At 44.1% G+C, this 15,701-nt stretch overlaps 1 protein-coding gene across 2 annotated transcripts in view; it reads right to left on the reverse strand.

The window, feature by feature from the left end:
- dot1l (DOT1-like histone H3K79 methyltransferase) overlaps window positions 1–15,701 on the reverse strand; it is a 61,034-nt gene that overhangs the window by 13,111 nt on the left and 32,222 nt on the right. Inside the window, exons 9-18 of one of the 2 annotated variants that reach the window (XM_012954295.3) lie at window positions 9,648–9,727; window positions 8,296–8,364; window positions 7,930–8,036; window positions 6,512–6,553; window positions 5,790–5,873; window positions 3,956–4,190; window positions 3,365–3,478; window positions 1,622–1,713; window positions 1,396–1,497; window positions 203–340 (exon numbers count right to left, since the gene is read on the reverse strand). In XM_012954295.3, coding sequence (XP_012809749.1) covers window positions 203–340; window positions 1,396–1,497; window positions 1,622–1,713; window positions 3,365–3,478; window positions 3,956–4,190; window positions 5,790–5,873; window positions 6,512–6,553; window positions 7,930–8,036; window positions 8,296–8,364; window positions 9,648–9,727 — 1,063 coding nt within the window. The remainder of the gene's footprint in view (window positions 1–202; window positions 341–1,395; window positions 1,498–1,621; window positions 1,714–3,364; window positions 3,479–3,955; window positions 4,191–5,789; window positions 5,874–6,511; window positions 6,554–7,929; window positions 8,037–8,295; window positions 8,365–9,647; window positions 9,728–15,701) is intronic. The other variant, XM_018096998.2, reaches the window with a different exon arrangement.

Consider the following 15,701-nt stretch of genomic DNA (forward strand, 5'->3'; position numbering starts at 1 on the left):
AAAGGTCCTACCTCCTTGTCTGTGTGGGGAAATACCCATCTGTACTGACATGGAGGGGTGCAGGGGAAAAAAAAAAGAATTACAATTTTTTTTTTTTTACCCATAAAGAGTAGATGCTAGTTGTAAGATCAAATTAGTAGCAAGGAAATTTTATCAGCTGGTCTATGTGCAGCACATTATCCAGTCATTTTAGAACTCTTACCAGCTGCAAGCTGTGGTTTCTTAATGCTCCATTCTCTTCCTCTAACTGTCGACTTTGCTCTTTCAGCTGCTGGTTGTGAGCAAAAATCTCTTTCTGCGCTTGAATGAGGTCACTGTAAGTGAGGGCCTTAACACCCAGCTGTGAGGATAATAAACATGTATCAAACAGACAAAATAAACTAAATACTGTTGGATACTGACCAGTCATTATACTTCACATACTTTTTATTTATATTTCACTATCAATAGTAGATTGTCTCCATTCATAATAGGAATAGCTCTATGAGGTGCACAGGGTATTACACAGGCATTAGTTAGCAGACAGAACAAATTAATGATTTTTTTTTTTAACTCAAAGATAAGCCTGTATGGCAATAGATTTTTGTTACACAGGTTCTTTGCACATCTAAGCTGCAAAGAAATGTTCACTATTTTCATGCCATTTTAACTGGCTTGGCTGGTGTGTGATCTCTTATTTGAGCATAATTTTTTCCTTCCGGCATAAAGGTTGAATCTTTTAAACTTTTTATCTGATTTCTAAGGCTAATGATAGGCAGGGCTGGGGCCCTGCATTTTAACACCTGTGTTTTCTATGCAGGTGGAGAAAACTACCAGTCTCTGGACTAAAAGGTATGACATGGGCCAGTGTGCAGACACACAGTGAATTTTGCCATGGAAATGCAAAACTGCAAATGCAAAAGGCAAATGTGTGCCAAAATCCTGTGTGTTTGCACAAATGGCCAACGCGTGCCTGTCAGTGCAGACGCGGGAAAAATCGGGTGGGAGCAGTTCATCTCGTCTGTGAGAAAATGCAAAGCCTTAAGGTCCCCATACACTGGCAGATCCTCTCGGTTGGCGATGTCACCAATGCGATGGGCATAGGTCCGGGGACCGCATCAACAAGCCAATGTGGTCCCCGATCAGACTAGATTTCAGGCCATCGGCCGGGCAGGCCTGTCGGAAGTGCCCATACACGGGCCGATTAGCTGCAGAATCGGTCCAAGGGACCGATATCGGCAGCTACTATCAGCCCATGTATGGGGACCTTTAGTCCTCTATACCATTAGTGTAAGTCTATATCTATTACTGTACTTCTGTGAAGTACTTTGAATCTTTTTCTGCTAAACATAGCCCCTAATGCAACAGACCCATAAACATGAATTTAAAAAAAAAAAAACCTCAGAGGAAAAGTACCTCATCCAGTTTCTGCTGAAAAAGTTTCTTTATTTCTTCTTTCTGAGCCTGACAGTGGGTGAGCAGCTGCTGAGCAGCACCAAGAAGGTGGGAATTCTTTTCCTAAGATGAAGTATAAAAAATAAAGATGCTACAATGGAGATGTATTCTGTAACGAACTGTAAAACTGGATAAAATAAATGATAAACAATCCCCTTATATAGAAAAGTTCAAATTAAATCACTACCTTTTCCTGTTCCAGCAGTTGCTGCAGACCAGCCTTGTAATGGGGTGTTTTCATGTAAGACATAAGTTGCAAATACTGGATCCTAAATGAATCTGAAATAGATGAAAAAAACTGATGTTAGGAGTAAAAATATATTATCACATGACCCTTATAGCTACTTTTAAGGCTGCCTGAAAAGCAATGAACAGCTAACTCCTTAAAAGAATAATGAAAGACAACAAATTTTGACAAACTTTGACAACAAATTTCAAGTTAGTTTGAAAAACATGGCTCCACCCATTAAAAACTATTTTTTAAAAACTTTTGCAGCGACAGCCAATTCCATATCTGAACCTACAAGTCACTGCGTCTGAAGTATGCTGTGGGCATTGTTATAGCAGTGCAGCGATTAGTTACCACAACTAAATTTTTAAAATAGCGGCGACCAATCGCCCCGTTTGTCTTGACTCAACCTTTGGGATAAAAAGTTTTTATTAACTAATGTTGAACTGCTTTTTTAGCCAGTAAACCACTTTCCATTAAAATTCCTGGGCCTGACAATGCAATCCTAAAAAAACCAAAAAATAAAGGGAACTGTTCTGGGCACAAAAGAGGCAGAGGGAAAAGTAAGCAAAAAAAGGAATATGCCATAACCTTCCACAAAGACACCACCAGAACTCCTAGAAACCACCAGTGCAAATCCCAGCATAAGACAGCCTCATAACATCAAGCAACCCCTACAATAGGAAAGCCACGTACACACCCTGCAACACACAGCATATAACTGTACTGTCCACCACCCAAAAAAAAGCAATCTCAACTTTCCTAACCCTTTAAGTGATAAAAACTGAACAAAACAAGCCTACAAGTCTTAAGTCCTTTAATCAGAGATTCCACAATTTTAGCTCATGCTTTCAAAGACTTTGAAATTTTCCAGTGTAGTTAAAGGTTTTCAAACATTTTGGATGGAGCAACTATAGCCTTTAAAGTTTCACACTGTCTATTAAACCACCCAGCCCACCCTGTATATCCTTCTTAATCCACATCACTGTTTTATGCTCTAATCATGCAGCATTAACTTCCTTCATCTTGCTATCTATTCTTTTCCCATGACTATGCCAGCTTTGAAGTTTCTCTGTTCTATGTAGGGATGCACTGAATCCGCAATTTTAGGATACGGCCGAAATCCGAATCCTTTGGGAAAGATTTGGTCAAATACCGAACCAAATCCAAATTTGCATATGCTTATTAAGAAGTCACATGATTTTATGGATTCATATTTGGTACGGCCAGAGGCCTTATCCGAATCCTTCTGAAAAAGGCAGGACCAGATTGTCGTCACTTTGCACTTTTCTGTAGACAGTCTGTAAATTATTCCCACATAAAATCCCAGTTACCTCATAAAAGACACTCAACAGAAGATATTATAATTATATGGTTTAGACAGTGTTGGATTCATCTATCTGTAATGTTCAGATCCTCTTTCTGACTACAGTCTTGCCACTCGCTTGTCATTGTAATCCACCACATGTCCACCTTAGCTCCTGTATGCATTCCAGATGAGGATCTGTCATTTTGCAGCAGTCCTAGTAATATGTAAAACACAAGAGAACCCAACCAACACAAACAAAAAGTGATCTCCTAGTTGAACCTATCTAGATCAATCTGATTCTCAAAAAACCTTATTTTAGTATGGGCTGTCTCTAAAAAAAACAAAAACAAAAAAAAAAAAACACACATTAGCCAGCTACAACCTATACTTACCGAGCAATTTCTGTAGGGCTGGAGGGGTAGGAGATGACAGAAGCTGATTGGAAGGCTGACGTTGCACTTTTGGAGGTAGCTGATAATAGGGACTATGAGGTGTTTTGTATGAATCTGTAATAATGAAATAAAAAAGGTTACATGCAGAAAATAGAACAGGCATACAGAACTGCCTAATGGGATAAAACCAGTAAGGTAAAAACAGAACATGATGCTCACTCTAGCTGCTGGCAGCTAAGATTACAAAGAGTTGGGAGGGGGAGCAAATTCTGATGGGAGGGGGAAAGGGAGAGAGGAGCAAACTGAGCAGACTCATGCCCGTGCCCTGAAGGAAGTCTGACAGTGGAGAACTTGTGTACACAAAAGAAGAAAATAAATTATGTTTCCTTTGATAGAGGACTTATGGCTGTATTTACACAGACATAAAGCTTACTTAGTTTTTACCTTTCCTGCTCCTTTAATGCATGTAAACTATAAAGCATTTCAGTCATATAAGGGTTTAGATAGTTCAATGGTTAGCTAGCCAGCAGTATGTAAAATCAGTTGATTTATATGAAAAGACCACCCTCACCTAGATGAAACTGATCTTACCCTGAGGGGGTGATTTTGTTGGAGACTGAGGAACAAGGACATTTTGTGGATGGAGGGTTTCCAGTGCAGTCTGTGATTTAGAGGACTTGCGGTCAGCTGTTGTGGTAAGCAACTTTTTTGGACGTCCCCGCTTGCGACCTGCCATTTTTCTGCCCTTTTTGCTGAGCTTTCTTCGGGCTTTGGCTGGAGAAGCCTTTTTCACTGGGGCAGACTTTTCTTCCTCTGCAGCAGAGTCCTATGGGTAAAAGATACACAATACTGCAGATAAGCTGTTGCAGACAGTTAAGGAATAGAAGACTTCTGACAATTAAGAAAAGGCATATGTCTATCTATGAGAAGCTAGAAAAGAAATATTCAGGTTTATGTTGTGCAGCGTTGCAACTTCAGCAAAAATATCATTACAGTGCATTATGCTGTTGTAATAACAGACAAAAAATATCAATTGCCAGCCAAAGTTAGAGAATACTTCATATACCATTTACAAAGACATGAGACAGTATTTTAAGGGGTTAATAAGACTTTTGCTCCTTTCAGATGTTTTTCTTTACATTTATATGTATATTTATATTTATATGTTATTTCCCCACTGTAAAGTAACTTAAACAAGTTGTATAGTAACAACTTAATCAAATTTAATTGGAAAAACACATTGCCATTAAAATTCAACATATAAACAGAAGACAAACTGTGCCCACTTAGTATACTACTGTTTCATTTAGATAAACGGTCCTTGGAAAAGATTGAGAGAAATGCCTGAAAACACCTATGCTGCCTCCTTTTGGCGTAAATTGAAACTGCCTGACACAGAAAGCTCAGGTGGTTCTCTGCCCAAAAATCTGCATTTAAATTTTTTAATATCCATTTATACTAGCAGTTTGCATTACCAAAAGCAGTAATAAACAGTGTAAAATGCTCTTTCCCTTCTGTAAAGCAAACTGGAGAGGCTTAAGATGTGTTTTTTGACTTCCTCTGGATCAAGTAGCAGTTAGGCAAGTTACTCTAAGACAAAATTTTTTTAACTTAAATGAACATATAATGAAGTAGTAGAATTCTTAAAAAATCAGATGAAAGGGAGTGTAGGAGTGAGCAGACCGATGACATAGTTGGGCATCTTGAATATATTGCAATATATGGCATTTTGTAGTAGCTTAATGCACAAAATGTCTTAGGGGCACATTTACTAACCCACGAATGGGCCGAATGCGTCCGATTGCGTTTTTTTCGTAATGATCGGTAATTTTGTGATTTTTTTCGATTTTTTCGGCGTCTTTACGATTTTTGCGAAAAAACGCGAGTTTTTCGTAGCCATTACGAAAGTTGCGCAAAGTCGCGATTTTTTCGTAGCGTTAACACTTGCGCGCAAAGTCGCGCCTTTTTCGTAGCGTTAAAACTTAAAAGGCGCAACGTTTTGCGCAAGTGTTAACGCTACGAAAAAATCGCGACTTTGCGCAACTTTCGTAATGGCTACGAAAAACTCGCGTTTTTTCGCAAAAATCGTAAAGACGCCGAAAAAATCGAAAAAAATACGAAAAAGTCGCAAAATGTTCGTTTCCAATTCGGATTCGAAATCGTGTCTTAGTAAATCAGCCCCTTAGTGTCCTATATATACTGATAATGGGTGAGTGCAGAGGACCATTTGTCTGATGAACTTCATTGACACCTGTCTTTTTAACTCTAATATGTTATGTTACTATTTATTGAAATCAAAGTGAACACATGTGTATATTGCCCTTTTAACAATGCTTCCAGAGCCTGGTGACAATGGATAAAAAAAAGTTGAGAGATTTCACCTAGGGTAAATAAAGCTTATGTTTACAAATGTAAAATAGAACACCTTTGTCTCATGAACTTTTGTAGGAGTTGTGGTATTGCTCTTCCCTTCTCTCTGTTGTCTGCGTCTTGCTGCTTCCTGTTCCTCCTAAATAAGAAACATTTAAATTACCTTAAAGGGCATGTCAACCCAAAAATAATTTTTTGCATAATGAAAGAAAACATAATTCTAAGCAACTTTCCAATATGAGATAATTAAAAATTTGTAGCGCTTTAAACGTTATTTGTAAATGTAATTGCTATTGAAAGCAACATTTGCTGAACTCCTGGTTGTTACATTTTAAACAATGTTGCAAAGGTCAGTCTCCTAGAATAAGTCAGGTCTGTCAGTCTGCTGGCTTGGGTTACAATGTTTCAACAGTCTAAGCCACCAGGGCAGAGAAAAGGACAGGCAAACAGTGCTAGCAATTATATATACAAATAACTCAAAAACCATTACAAACTTGTAATAAATCCATATTGCAAAGCTGCTTAGAATTTTGGTTTCTTTTATTAGGCAAAAAAAATATATTTTGCGTTGCTGCACTGTCTCTTGCATAATTAGTATGTCCTCTTTACAGTAGCACTTCCAAGCTTTTTTGCAGCCACATAAAGCAAGTACAAATACAATTTACACAGTGCCATATACGCCATATGCTATTTTCCTTTAAAAAGTAGATGTTGCAAGTATATGTTTTTAAGGAAACAGATATATTCTATTGGGGGGGGGGGGTGGGAGAGACTTACCCTGAGTTTTGGATTTTTCAAACTAGAAAAATAATTTTCAAGCTGTGGGAAAGAAAAGTGAAAAAAAAATGTTAGAGAAAAAAAATGGAGAAAGAGATCCTCTTTACGTTTTCATAAATATTCCTTGGCAGTGATGCCAAACCAGTGGCTTGTGAGCATCATGTTGCTCACCATCTCCTTTGATGCTGCTCCCAGTGGTATCAAAGTAGGTGGCCATTTTTAAATTTCTGGTTTTATTGTTAAGTTTTGCAAGCAGAAACACAATTTTACTCCAAGCTGCGCCTCCTGCAGGCCAGAAGTCCACATGCGGCAGCCAAACAGCCAATCACAGTCCTTAGTTGGCATCCCCAAAGAACATTTTTCATGCTTTGGTGGCGCACCAACACCTTTTACATCTGGATGTGGCTCACAAGTAAAAAAGGTTGGGTATCCCTGCTCTAAGGTGTGTGTGTGCGCACAAATTTCGATAAACTGTGGTGCACACAAGGAATATCGAGCCAGATTTAATTCAGTGATATATCATGATTTAGCACATAAAAAGTTCAGTTCTTTACCATAGACAAGAGTTTTCAAATAAAGAGTGAGATGTTTTTCTGAATATAATTGCACCTCAAAATGAATCATGTCCGTAAGTTTTCACATGCTTAACGTCTTTCTCACTGAACTAAATCTGATCCTTTGTGTGACCAAAAGGACCAAAGGTTGTCTGGATAAGGGGTCTTTCCAAATCTCCATACCTTAAACTAAAAAATACATTAATTAAACCCAATAGGATTGTTTTGGGATCAAATACAAGGTGCTGTTTTATTTTTACAGAGAAAAAGGAAATCAATTTTAAAAATCTGAATTATATGATTAAAATGGAGTCTATGGGAGACAGGCTTTTCCTAATTCAGAGCTTTCTGGATAATGGGTTTCCGTATAACAGATCCTATACCTGTACTTAATCTGACCTATCCACTTTTCTGTGCACACAGGTTACCTAGGGCTCCCACACTGGATGTTAGAGAAAAAAAACAAAAAAAAAAACAACCCTGCTGTACCAATCTGTGTTCTCAGCCCATGTAAGGGCTCTGGGCACACGGGGAGATTAGTCGCCTGCGACAAAACTCCCTGTTCACGGGCGACTAATCTCCCCGGATTGCCATCAACCTGCCTGTTTGTTTTTGGAAAGTGGGTGGGAAACAGTTACTGATCGGAATCCTTCAGCTACTTCTAATAATTCCCTGATTAAATATGAACTCTGGAGAACCGCACTACAGTAGTAGTTATAAACACTGAGACACCTATGTTAAGCAACTCCAAATATACCCTTGTGTGTAAGGCTACTGCAAATAGGACATAAACAGGTAATAAAATATAATATATACAACGAGAAGACAGGCCAGAGAAATGACAGTGGGGACGAATATACATACTAAGGTCCGGTCTATAGTGTGCAGGTAATAAGAAACAGGCTTCCCAGTCCAAGATACAGATCCTTTAAGAGGTGATAACTCCACAACTCTCATAATAGTGCCAATATCTAGAAGTAATAGACATTAAAGGAAAAAATGAGCATTACTGGATTAACACCAAAAAACTAAAACCAATAGATAGCAGGGAAAAACAACTGAAGCTGTGTATTTTTTGGTAATTTATGTACAGATATAAAATAGCTAAAGAGGCTTTTACTTTATGTGCAATACTGACTGCAAATAACAGATTTCCATAAATAACCAATATTGTTTTGGCATGCTGACTCGGCCTCAGGATAAGTTATAGAAGAAAATTTAGGAACTCACCACTCAAGTTTCGGCTATTTATTCTGAAATTCAGAGGTGCAAATGGTTTGGAGGATACGATTCTGCCACCTTAAGAATTGAGAGTTCCGGGGGGGGGGGGGGGGGGTGAGGAAATAAAATGAGATTAGAAGTTAAAACAGAATAAAGAGACTGAATATGAAATACAATCATAAGACACTGGGTAGAAAAAAAGCCTGTGCAAAACACAAAGACGCAGAGAAAGAGAAAAATAAATGTATTTAACTTGCCCATGCTTCATACCATTTGTCTTACCCCCTTTTCGTTTTAGATTGCAAGCTCTCTAGGAGGGCTCTCTTTACCTTCTGCATTGGTCTATAAGTATATATTATCTGTATATTCCGGGGTGCTGCTGCCATAAGGTGAGTTGAGAAACTTACTTCAGGCGGTAGCAGCCAGCAAGTTACCAGGAGCTATTGTGCTTGATGCAGGCCGCCTCCCTCACACCTCTGAGACGCTCATAAAGATAAGTGTCGGGTGCAAGAGGGGGCGGCACCCATGGCAGCATAGACCCCTGAAACACCCCTGTGTATATTTAGTGCATACACCCACCTAGCATTGCAGAATATGTTAGCACTTAACAAATGTGTCAATATTAATAATATTTAAAGCAAAGAAAGTGATAGTTTCTTTCGTGTGCACCACAATTTATTGTGTGCACTGGTCTCAAAATTTGTGGGCGTGTGCACAAAAGTACAGCTTAGAAGGAAGAGTGTTTGTAACCTTGATGAAAAAGCAAAAAATGTTTATGTCAACTAAAATGTTGATAAAATAAACATTTTACTATTATTTATATATAATCATATAATAAACTAAATAAACCTTGAATTTGTCAAGCCATTTATTTAGTCTCTAGAGTGACTTATATACACTCTAAAAATGTGTAATTAAAGCACTTAAACAGTCCCCCCCCCCCATAGACTAACATAGAAATTGCCTTAAAATCACTCACACAACCGCAAGTTTAAGCTATTTCAACACATTGTTTAACTGCACAAAACAGCTCCATGTGACATTGACCCTATAGATTATTTGACTGTACATTGCAAAATATTCAAGCTGGCTAACTACATCAAAGTAGTCAATGAGACAAATTATCACACAGTACAGCATGGCGACAGACCAGATATACAGGTGAGCATTACTTAGGGTACAGTAGCAGGGTAATATATACAAATATGTAAGTTTTTTTTTTTTTTTTTTTTAAATTAATGTCTAATAAAAGTGTGTAAAAATAAGGTTAATGAATACAGTAACTAAAAAGTCAAAATAGAGCAATATCACACAACACAAAAAAAAAACGCTCTCTGGAAGAGGGAGAAACGATAGATTACCTTCCTTCATGTTGGCGAATCTCTCCTTTAGCTGGTGGTCAACCTCAGGACCAAAGGCAAAATTATTCACAAAAATAACACTGCAAGACAATGGTGATGTTACTTCCAAGTACAATCATGTTACGTATAATATCCCATCCATACCCTACCCCAGTCTCTATGCAAGTCCTTACAAAGCCTTTAAGAAAGACCACTAAAAAAAGGAGATTTTGTGATACTCACCGTTAAATCCTTTTCTCTCAGGGCGTCTGTGGGACACAGGGCTTCCCCCCCTGGAAGCGGATAAACCTACTGAACTTCTCTCTGCCTACATGTATATAGTTATTAAGTTTAAAGTTTACCTTATGGTTCTTTGTGACAAAACTGGTGCAGGCAGGAAGTGCAAGGGGGTATAGCAGCAGGGAGGAGGGGTTAGTTCTCTTCTTCCTATTCTAGTGTCCTGCCTCCTGCTGGTACCTACTATACCCCATGGTCCCTGTGTCCCACAGACGCCCTGAGAGAAAAGGATTTAACGGTGAGTATCACAAAATCTCCTTTTCTCTAACAGGTGTCTGTGGGACACAGGGACCATGGGGACATACCAAAGCTGTCCCTTGAATTTCAGGGTGGGAGAAGCGGATTGGTAGTTCAATAGGAGGACTAAATAATTGCCGCCTGTAGCACTTTTCTACCAAAGTGTGCGTCAGATGCTGCGAAGACCTCGAATTGGTAGAATTTGGTGAAAGAGTGAATGGAGGACCAAGTGGCTGCCTTGCAGACCTGATCGGCTGAAGCTCTGTTTCTGAAGGCCCAGGAGGATCCAATGCCCCGGGTAGAATGGGCTGTGATGTGAATGGGAGGAGATTTTCCGCGGGCGATGTAAGCTCTGCGTATGGTCTCCCGGATCCAGCGAGATATGGTGGTCTTGGACGCCTGGTGTCCTTTCCTTTGGCCGGAGTGGAGGACAAATAGAGAGGTTGTGGCTCGGATGTCTCGAGTGCGGTGAAGGTAAAATTTGAGGGCCCTCACTGGGTCGAGGGAATGTAGCGCTACCTCCTTGGGGGATGCCGGATTAGGACAGAATGATGGGATGGTGATGTCTTGGTTGATGTGGAAGGCCGAAACCACCTTGGGAACGAAGGATGGTAGGGTCCGTAGCACTGCCCGATCCTCGTGGAATATCAGATATGGAGGTTGGCTGGACAGTGCACTGATTTCTGACACCCTGCGGGCTGAGGCGATGGCCAGAAGGAATGCCGTCTTCCAGGTTAGCCAAGCTAGGGGGATGGTGGCTAGTGGCTCGAATGGAGGTGTTTGTAGCGCCGATAGGACCAGGTTGAGGTCCCACGGGGGCAGAGGTTCCCGGAAGGGGGGACAAAGGCGAGATACCCCATGGACGAAGGTGGTCACGTCGGGCAGGATGGCTAGCCTCTGTTGAAAGAGCACGGATAATGCGGAAATCTGAGCTTTGAGGGAGCTTAGTGACAGACCCTTGTCCAGACCTGCTTGTAGGAATGCCAGTAGGCGCGGGACCGAGAGGTCCTGAAAGGAGTGCCCGGCCTGATTGCACCAGTCTCTGTAAGTCTTCCATACTCGGTGGTAGGTCTTGGATGAGACGGGCTTTCTGGCTGCCATCATGGTATGTATGACCTCCTGTGAGAATCCCTTTTGTCTGAGGACTATTGACTCAATCTCCACGCCGTCAAATTCAGGAAGGCTGGATTGGGATGAAGGATTGGTCCCTGAGCGAGAAGATCGGGGATCTGAGGAAGTGGCCACGGTTCTGATCTGCTGAGGGCCACCAGTTCGGTGAACCATGCTCTTTTGGGCCAATGTGGAGCTATTAGAATGACTGTGCATCGTTCTGATTTGATCTTCCTGATGACTCTTGGTAGCAGAGGAAGAGGCGGGAATGCGTATGCGAGATCGAAGTCCCATGTGGTTGTTAGGGCGTCCGCTGCCAATGCTAGAGGGTCTCGGCATCTGGACATGAATTGGGTCACCTTGCGGTTTTGGCGGGAGGCCATGAGGTCCACCTCCGGAAGTCCCCAGTGAGCTACAATGTCCTGGAATATTCCGGGGTTCAGGGCCCATTCCCCCGGGTCGAGCCGCTGTCGACTGAGGTAGTCGGCCTGCCAGTTTTCGAGGCCGGGAATGTAGATGGCCGAGAGACGGACTTCCCTGGTTTCTGCCCACGTTAGGATGCGGCTGACCTCCTTGAGGGCTTGTCGACTCCTTGTGCCCCCTTGGTGATTGAGGTAAGCGACGGTGGTGGCGTTGTCCGATTGGACCTTGATGTCGCGTCCTGTGAGTCGGTTCTGCCAGTGGCAAAGTGCTAGGCGTACCGCTCGGATTTCCAGAATATTGATCGGAAGGCGGGTTTCTGCAGCCGCCCAGGTTCCCTGAGCTGTAAGTGGACCCATGACTACTCCCCAGCCCTGGAGGCTGGCATCGGTGGTAAGGATGAGCCACTGGGGTTCCTGTAGGGAGCGTCCCTTCTCCAGGTGGGTTGGGTTGAGCCACCAGGTGAGAGCCACTCTTGTCTTGGGCAGGAGCTTGATCGGCTGGGAGAGAGAGCTGCGGTTCCATTGATCCAGGATGTTCCACTGCAGGGCCCTTAGGTGGAATTGGGCAAAGGGAACTGCTTCTATGGAGGATACCAGTGACCCCAGAACCTGCATGGCCAGGCGGGCTGAGGGCTGGGGGTTGTGTAGGAGTTGACGGACCAGGGTCTGGATTCTGGTAATCTTCTCCGGAGGGAGAAAAACCCTCTGCTCCGTCGTGTCGAATACCATGCCAAGGAAGGGCATGCGTTGGGATGGTGTTAGTCTGGACTTTGCCGTGTTGATCTTCCATCCCAGGGCGGTCAGAGATTCCATGACCAGGGAGAGTTGGGATGTGGCTGCTGGGAGGGAGGGGGCCTTTAGGAGAAGGTCGTCCAGGTAGGGTGTAATGGAGACCCCCCGTGATCTCAGTGAGGCTGCGGCCGCCGACATGATTTTGGTGAAAATCCGGGGGGCCGAGGTGAGGCCGAAGGGAAGTGCGGTGAACTGGAAGTGTTGGTTTTTGAGAGCAAACCGCAAAAACTTCCAATGGGGAGGGAAAATCGGCACGTGCAGGTAGGCATCTTTGATGTCCAGGGCCACCATGAACTCGTTTGGATTCATGGCTGAGATGACTGACCGAAGGGACTCCATCTTGAAGCGAGAGAAACGAATGAAGGCGTTGAGGTGCTTCAAGTCTAGGACGGGTCGAAAGGATCCGTCCTTCTTTGGGACGATAAAGAGGTTGGAATAGAAACCTCGATATTTTTCTCCCGAAGGGACCGGGACAATCACTCTTTCGTCCAGCAGGTTCTGGATGGTGGAGAGGAAGGCATTCTGTTTGTTTGAATCTGGAGGGAGTCTTGACATGAAGAAACGGTTTGGTGGTCTGGACACGAACTCGAGCCGATACCCTGAGGAGATTATGTCGTGTACCCACGGGTCGGCGGTGAGGTGAAGCCACTCGTCTCGGAAAAGGCGGAGTCTGCCTCCTACCGGGGTAGGGTTCTCTTGTGAAAGGTAGTCATGCTGTGGCGGACTTGTCGGAAGTCTTGCCTTGGGGCTTCTTATTTTGCCAGGAGAATTTGGGACGGCCCTGAAATCTAGGTTTGTTGGAGGACTGGGAATGGTAGTCCCTGGATGATGATGATGGTGGTGTCCTGGATGGTCTTCCACGAAAGAAACGTCCTCGCCGAAAGGAGGTACGGTTCCTTGGTTGCGGGAGTAGGGTGCTCTTTCCTCCGGTAGCTTGGCTAATAATTTTGTCCAGTTCAGGACCGAACAGGAGTTTGCCCTTGAAGGGGATGGAGGTTAGTGATTTTTTGGAAGAGAGGTCGGCTGACCACAATTTGAGCCATAGAGAACGACGCGCCGCTACCGAGAGAGCCGAGGTTCGGCTAATGGCTTGGGCCGCGTCAAGGGATGCTTCGCACAGGTATTCGTTGGCGTCTTTGATCTGAGATGCCAGGATCGACAATTCCTGTCTAGGGGCGCCAGAGTTGATTCCCTCCATAAGGGAGTCGGACCAGGACTGGATGGCCCGAGAGACCCATGCCGATGCCAAAACAGGTCTCAGGCTTTCTCCAGCCGCAGTGAACGCGGCTCTGAGGAAACCTTCCGTCTTTTTGTCCATGGAATCCTTGAAGGAGGAAGCGTCAGGGACCGGAAGGGCAGTGTTCTTGGAAAGACGCGATACGGGAGCGTCGACTGAGGGTGGCGTGGACCACTTGTGAAGGGTTTCCTGAGGGAATGGGTAGGAGCGCTGAAACCTTCTATTGGCTTGAAAGCGCTTCTCAGGGTGTTCCCATTCTGACTGAATGATGTTGTCTAACTGTTCGTGGGTAGGAAACCTGGATAGTAGCTTTTTTTGGCGTTTGAAAAGCGGTTGTGTTGAGCTCTGAGACTCTGGGGTCTTGAGATCGAGGCAGGAGATGACTGCCGCAATGAGAGAGTCCACGGCTTCTGATGGAGGTCTGGAAGGTTCTTCGGTGTCGGCAGGGTCGTCTTCGTCGGATATTTCACCCTCACTTAGTGACTGTGCGTCCCAGTCGGCTGATGGTTGAGGTGATTCGGAGTCGCTGTAGTCCTCGGCGTGGATGGGAACATGGCGTTTGAGGGATTTGGGACGAAGGTCTGAATCTTCCCGATCCAGCTTATCCAGGAGCTTGTCCAGACATGCAGCCAGTTTAGGAATACCCGTGGAAAGAGAGAGTGCCCAGGCCGGTGGATCCTGGTTAGGAGTCACGGCCGGTGCCTGTGCTGTGTGTGTTTCTGCGGAAGTAGGCTCACCCCCAGGTTCTGTGGCTTGGACCGCTGGAGTAGGGTCCTGGGCCTGGGAAACATTTTCAGCAGTAGTTTTGGAGCAGGAGGAGCAAAGTGGTTCCTTTCTGCCGGAAGGTAGGCGTTTACAGCACCTGGCGCAGGCGAGGAATTTTACCTTGGAGGAGGTGGAAGCCCCCCTGGGGCCCCCTGAATTGCCCTCTGCCATAGTACTGGAAGAAGTTAGTGCAGTAAAGAAATATTAATGCAGAACAGTACAAGTAGTATGGTACCAATGCGGTGAATTGGTGCCACTGCAGGATGAGTGCTGTGTTAGGAAAAAGTGTTATTACAAGTCAGTAATAACAACTCTTGTCTGAGTAGTGCCTGGATAGAGCTAGTACACTGGATCAGTACAGAGCTAAAGCACAGTGCCAGTACAGGACTAGTACACAGAATCAGTACATGCCAGTAGTAATCCCGTGATAGCTAGGGCTAGTACCCAGGTTTTGAATGGACTTATGAAAGGTACATGAGTCCTGGGAGATTGTGCTATAAATGCCTAAGGATGCATAGTAAGCAGAAGCAAGTATAAGGAGAAAAACACGTGCATGCATACAGCCCTCAATGCCTGCTCCCAACCCCCCTTTTGCCTGTTCTCCACTAGCCAGCGCCTAACCCCTGCAATAGAATGGAAGGAAGTAAAGGAAACCGTGGTCCCTGTGAGCCCCTTCTGCCAGAGTCTGTGCCCAGAGGATTCCTCTGTCCTTCAGAGTTCAGGATGGAGAGCGGTGTGTGGCCCTGTGATCCGGTGGAGAGAGAGAGCGCACAGTGAAGGAGAAGCGCGCGAAGAGTGGCGCGAAGATTGATGACGTCACGCGCCGAGCAGGAAGTGGAACGCATAGGTGGAACGCATAGGATCGAAGATACGGCAGAGCCGCATGGGCGCCACGAGGAACGCAGCCTGTGATGGTAAGAGGGCTAAGGACAGAGGCAGGGCACAGGAAGGCAGAGCTGAAGCTGGGCAAGGGGTCTAGGAACCAAGGCAGTACAGAAGGGGCAGCGCGGGTAGCATGGCTAAGGTGGAGAAGGCAGCGTGGAGAGAAGGGGTTGGTAGTGCTGGATAGCCTGCGGTGAGGTAAGGCTACTTTGAAGATGCAAAGTTTAAGGCCAGTAAAGGGCTATGGCACTAGGGAGCGCTGGGCAGCTTCTGCACTCTGTATTCAGAGGCAGGGTTTCTGCAGGGCTTGTAACTTACGTGCCCCAGCGTCCT

The sequence above is a fragment of the Xenopus tropicalis genome, chromosome 1 (genome assembly GCF_000004195.4).
Source record: "Xenopus tropicalis strain Nigerian chromosome 1, UCB_Xtro_10.0, whole genome shotgun sequence".
NCBI classification, from domain to species: Eukaryota; Metazoa; Chordata; class Amphibia; order Anura; family Pipidae; genus Xenopus; species Xenopus tropicalis.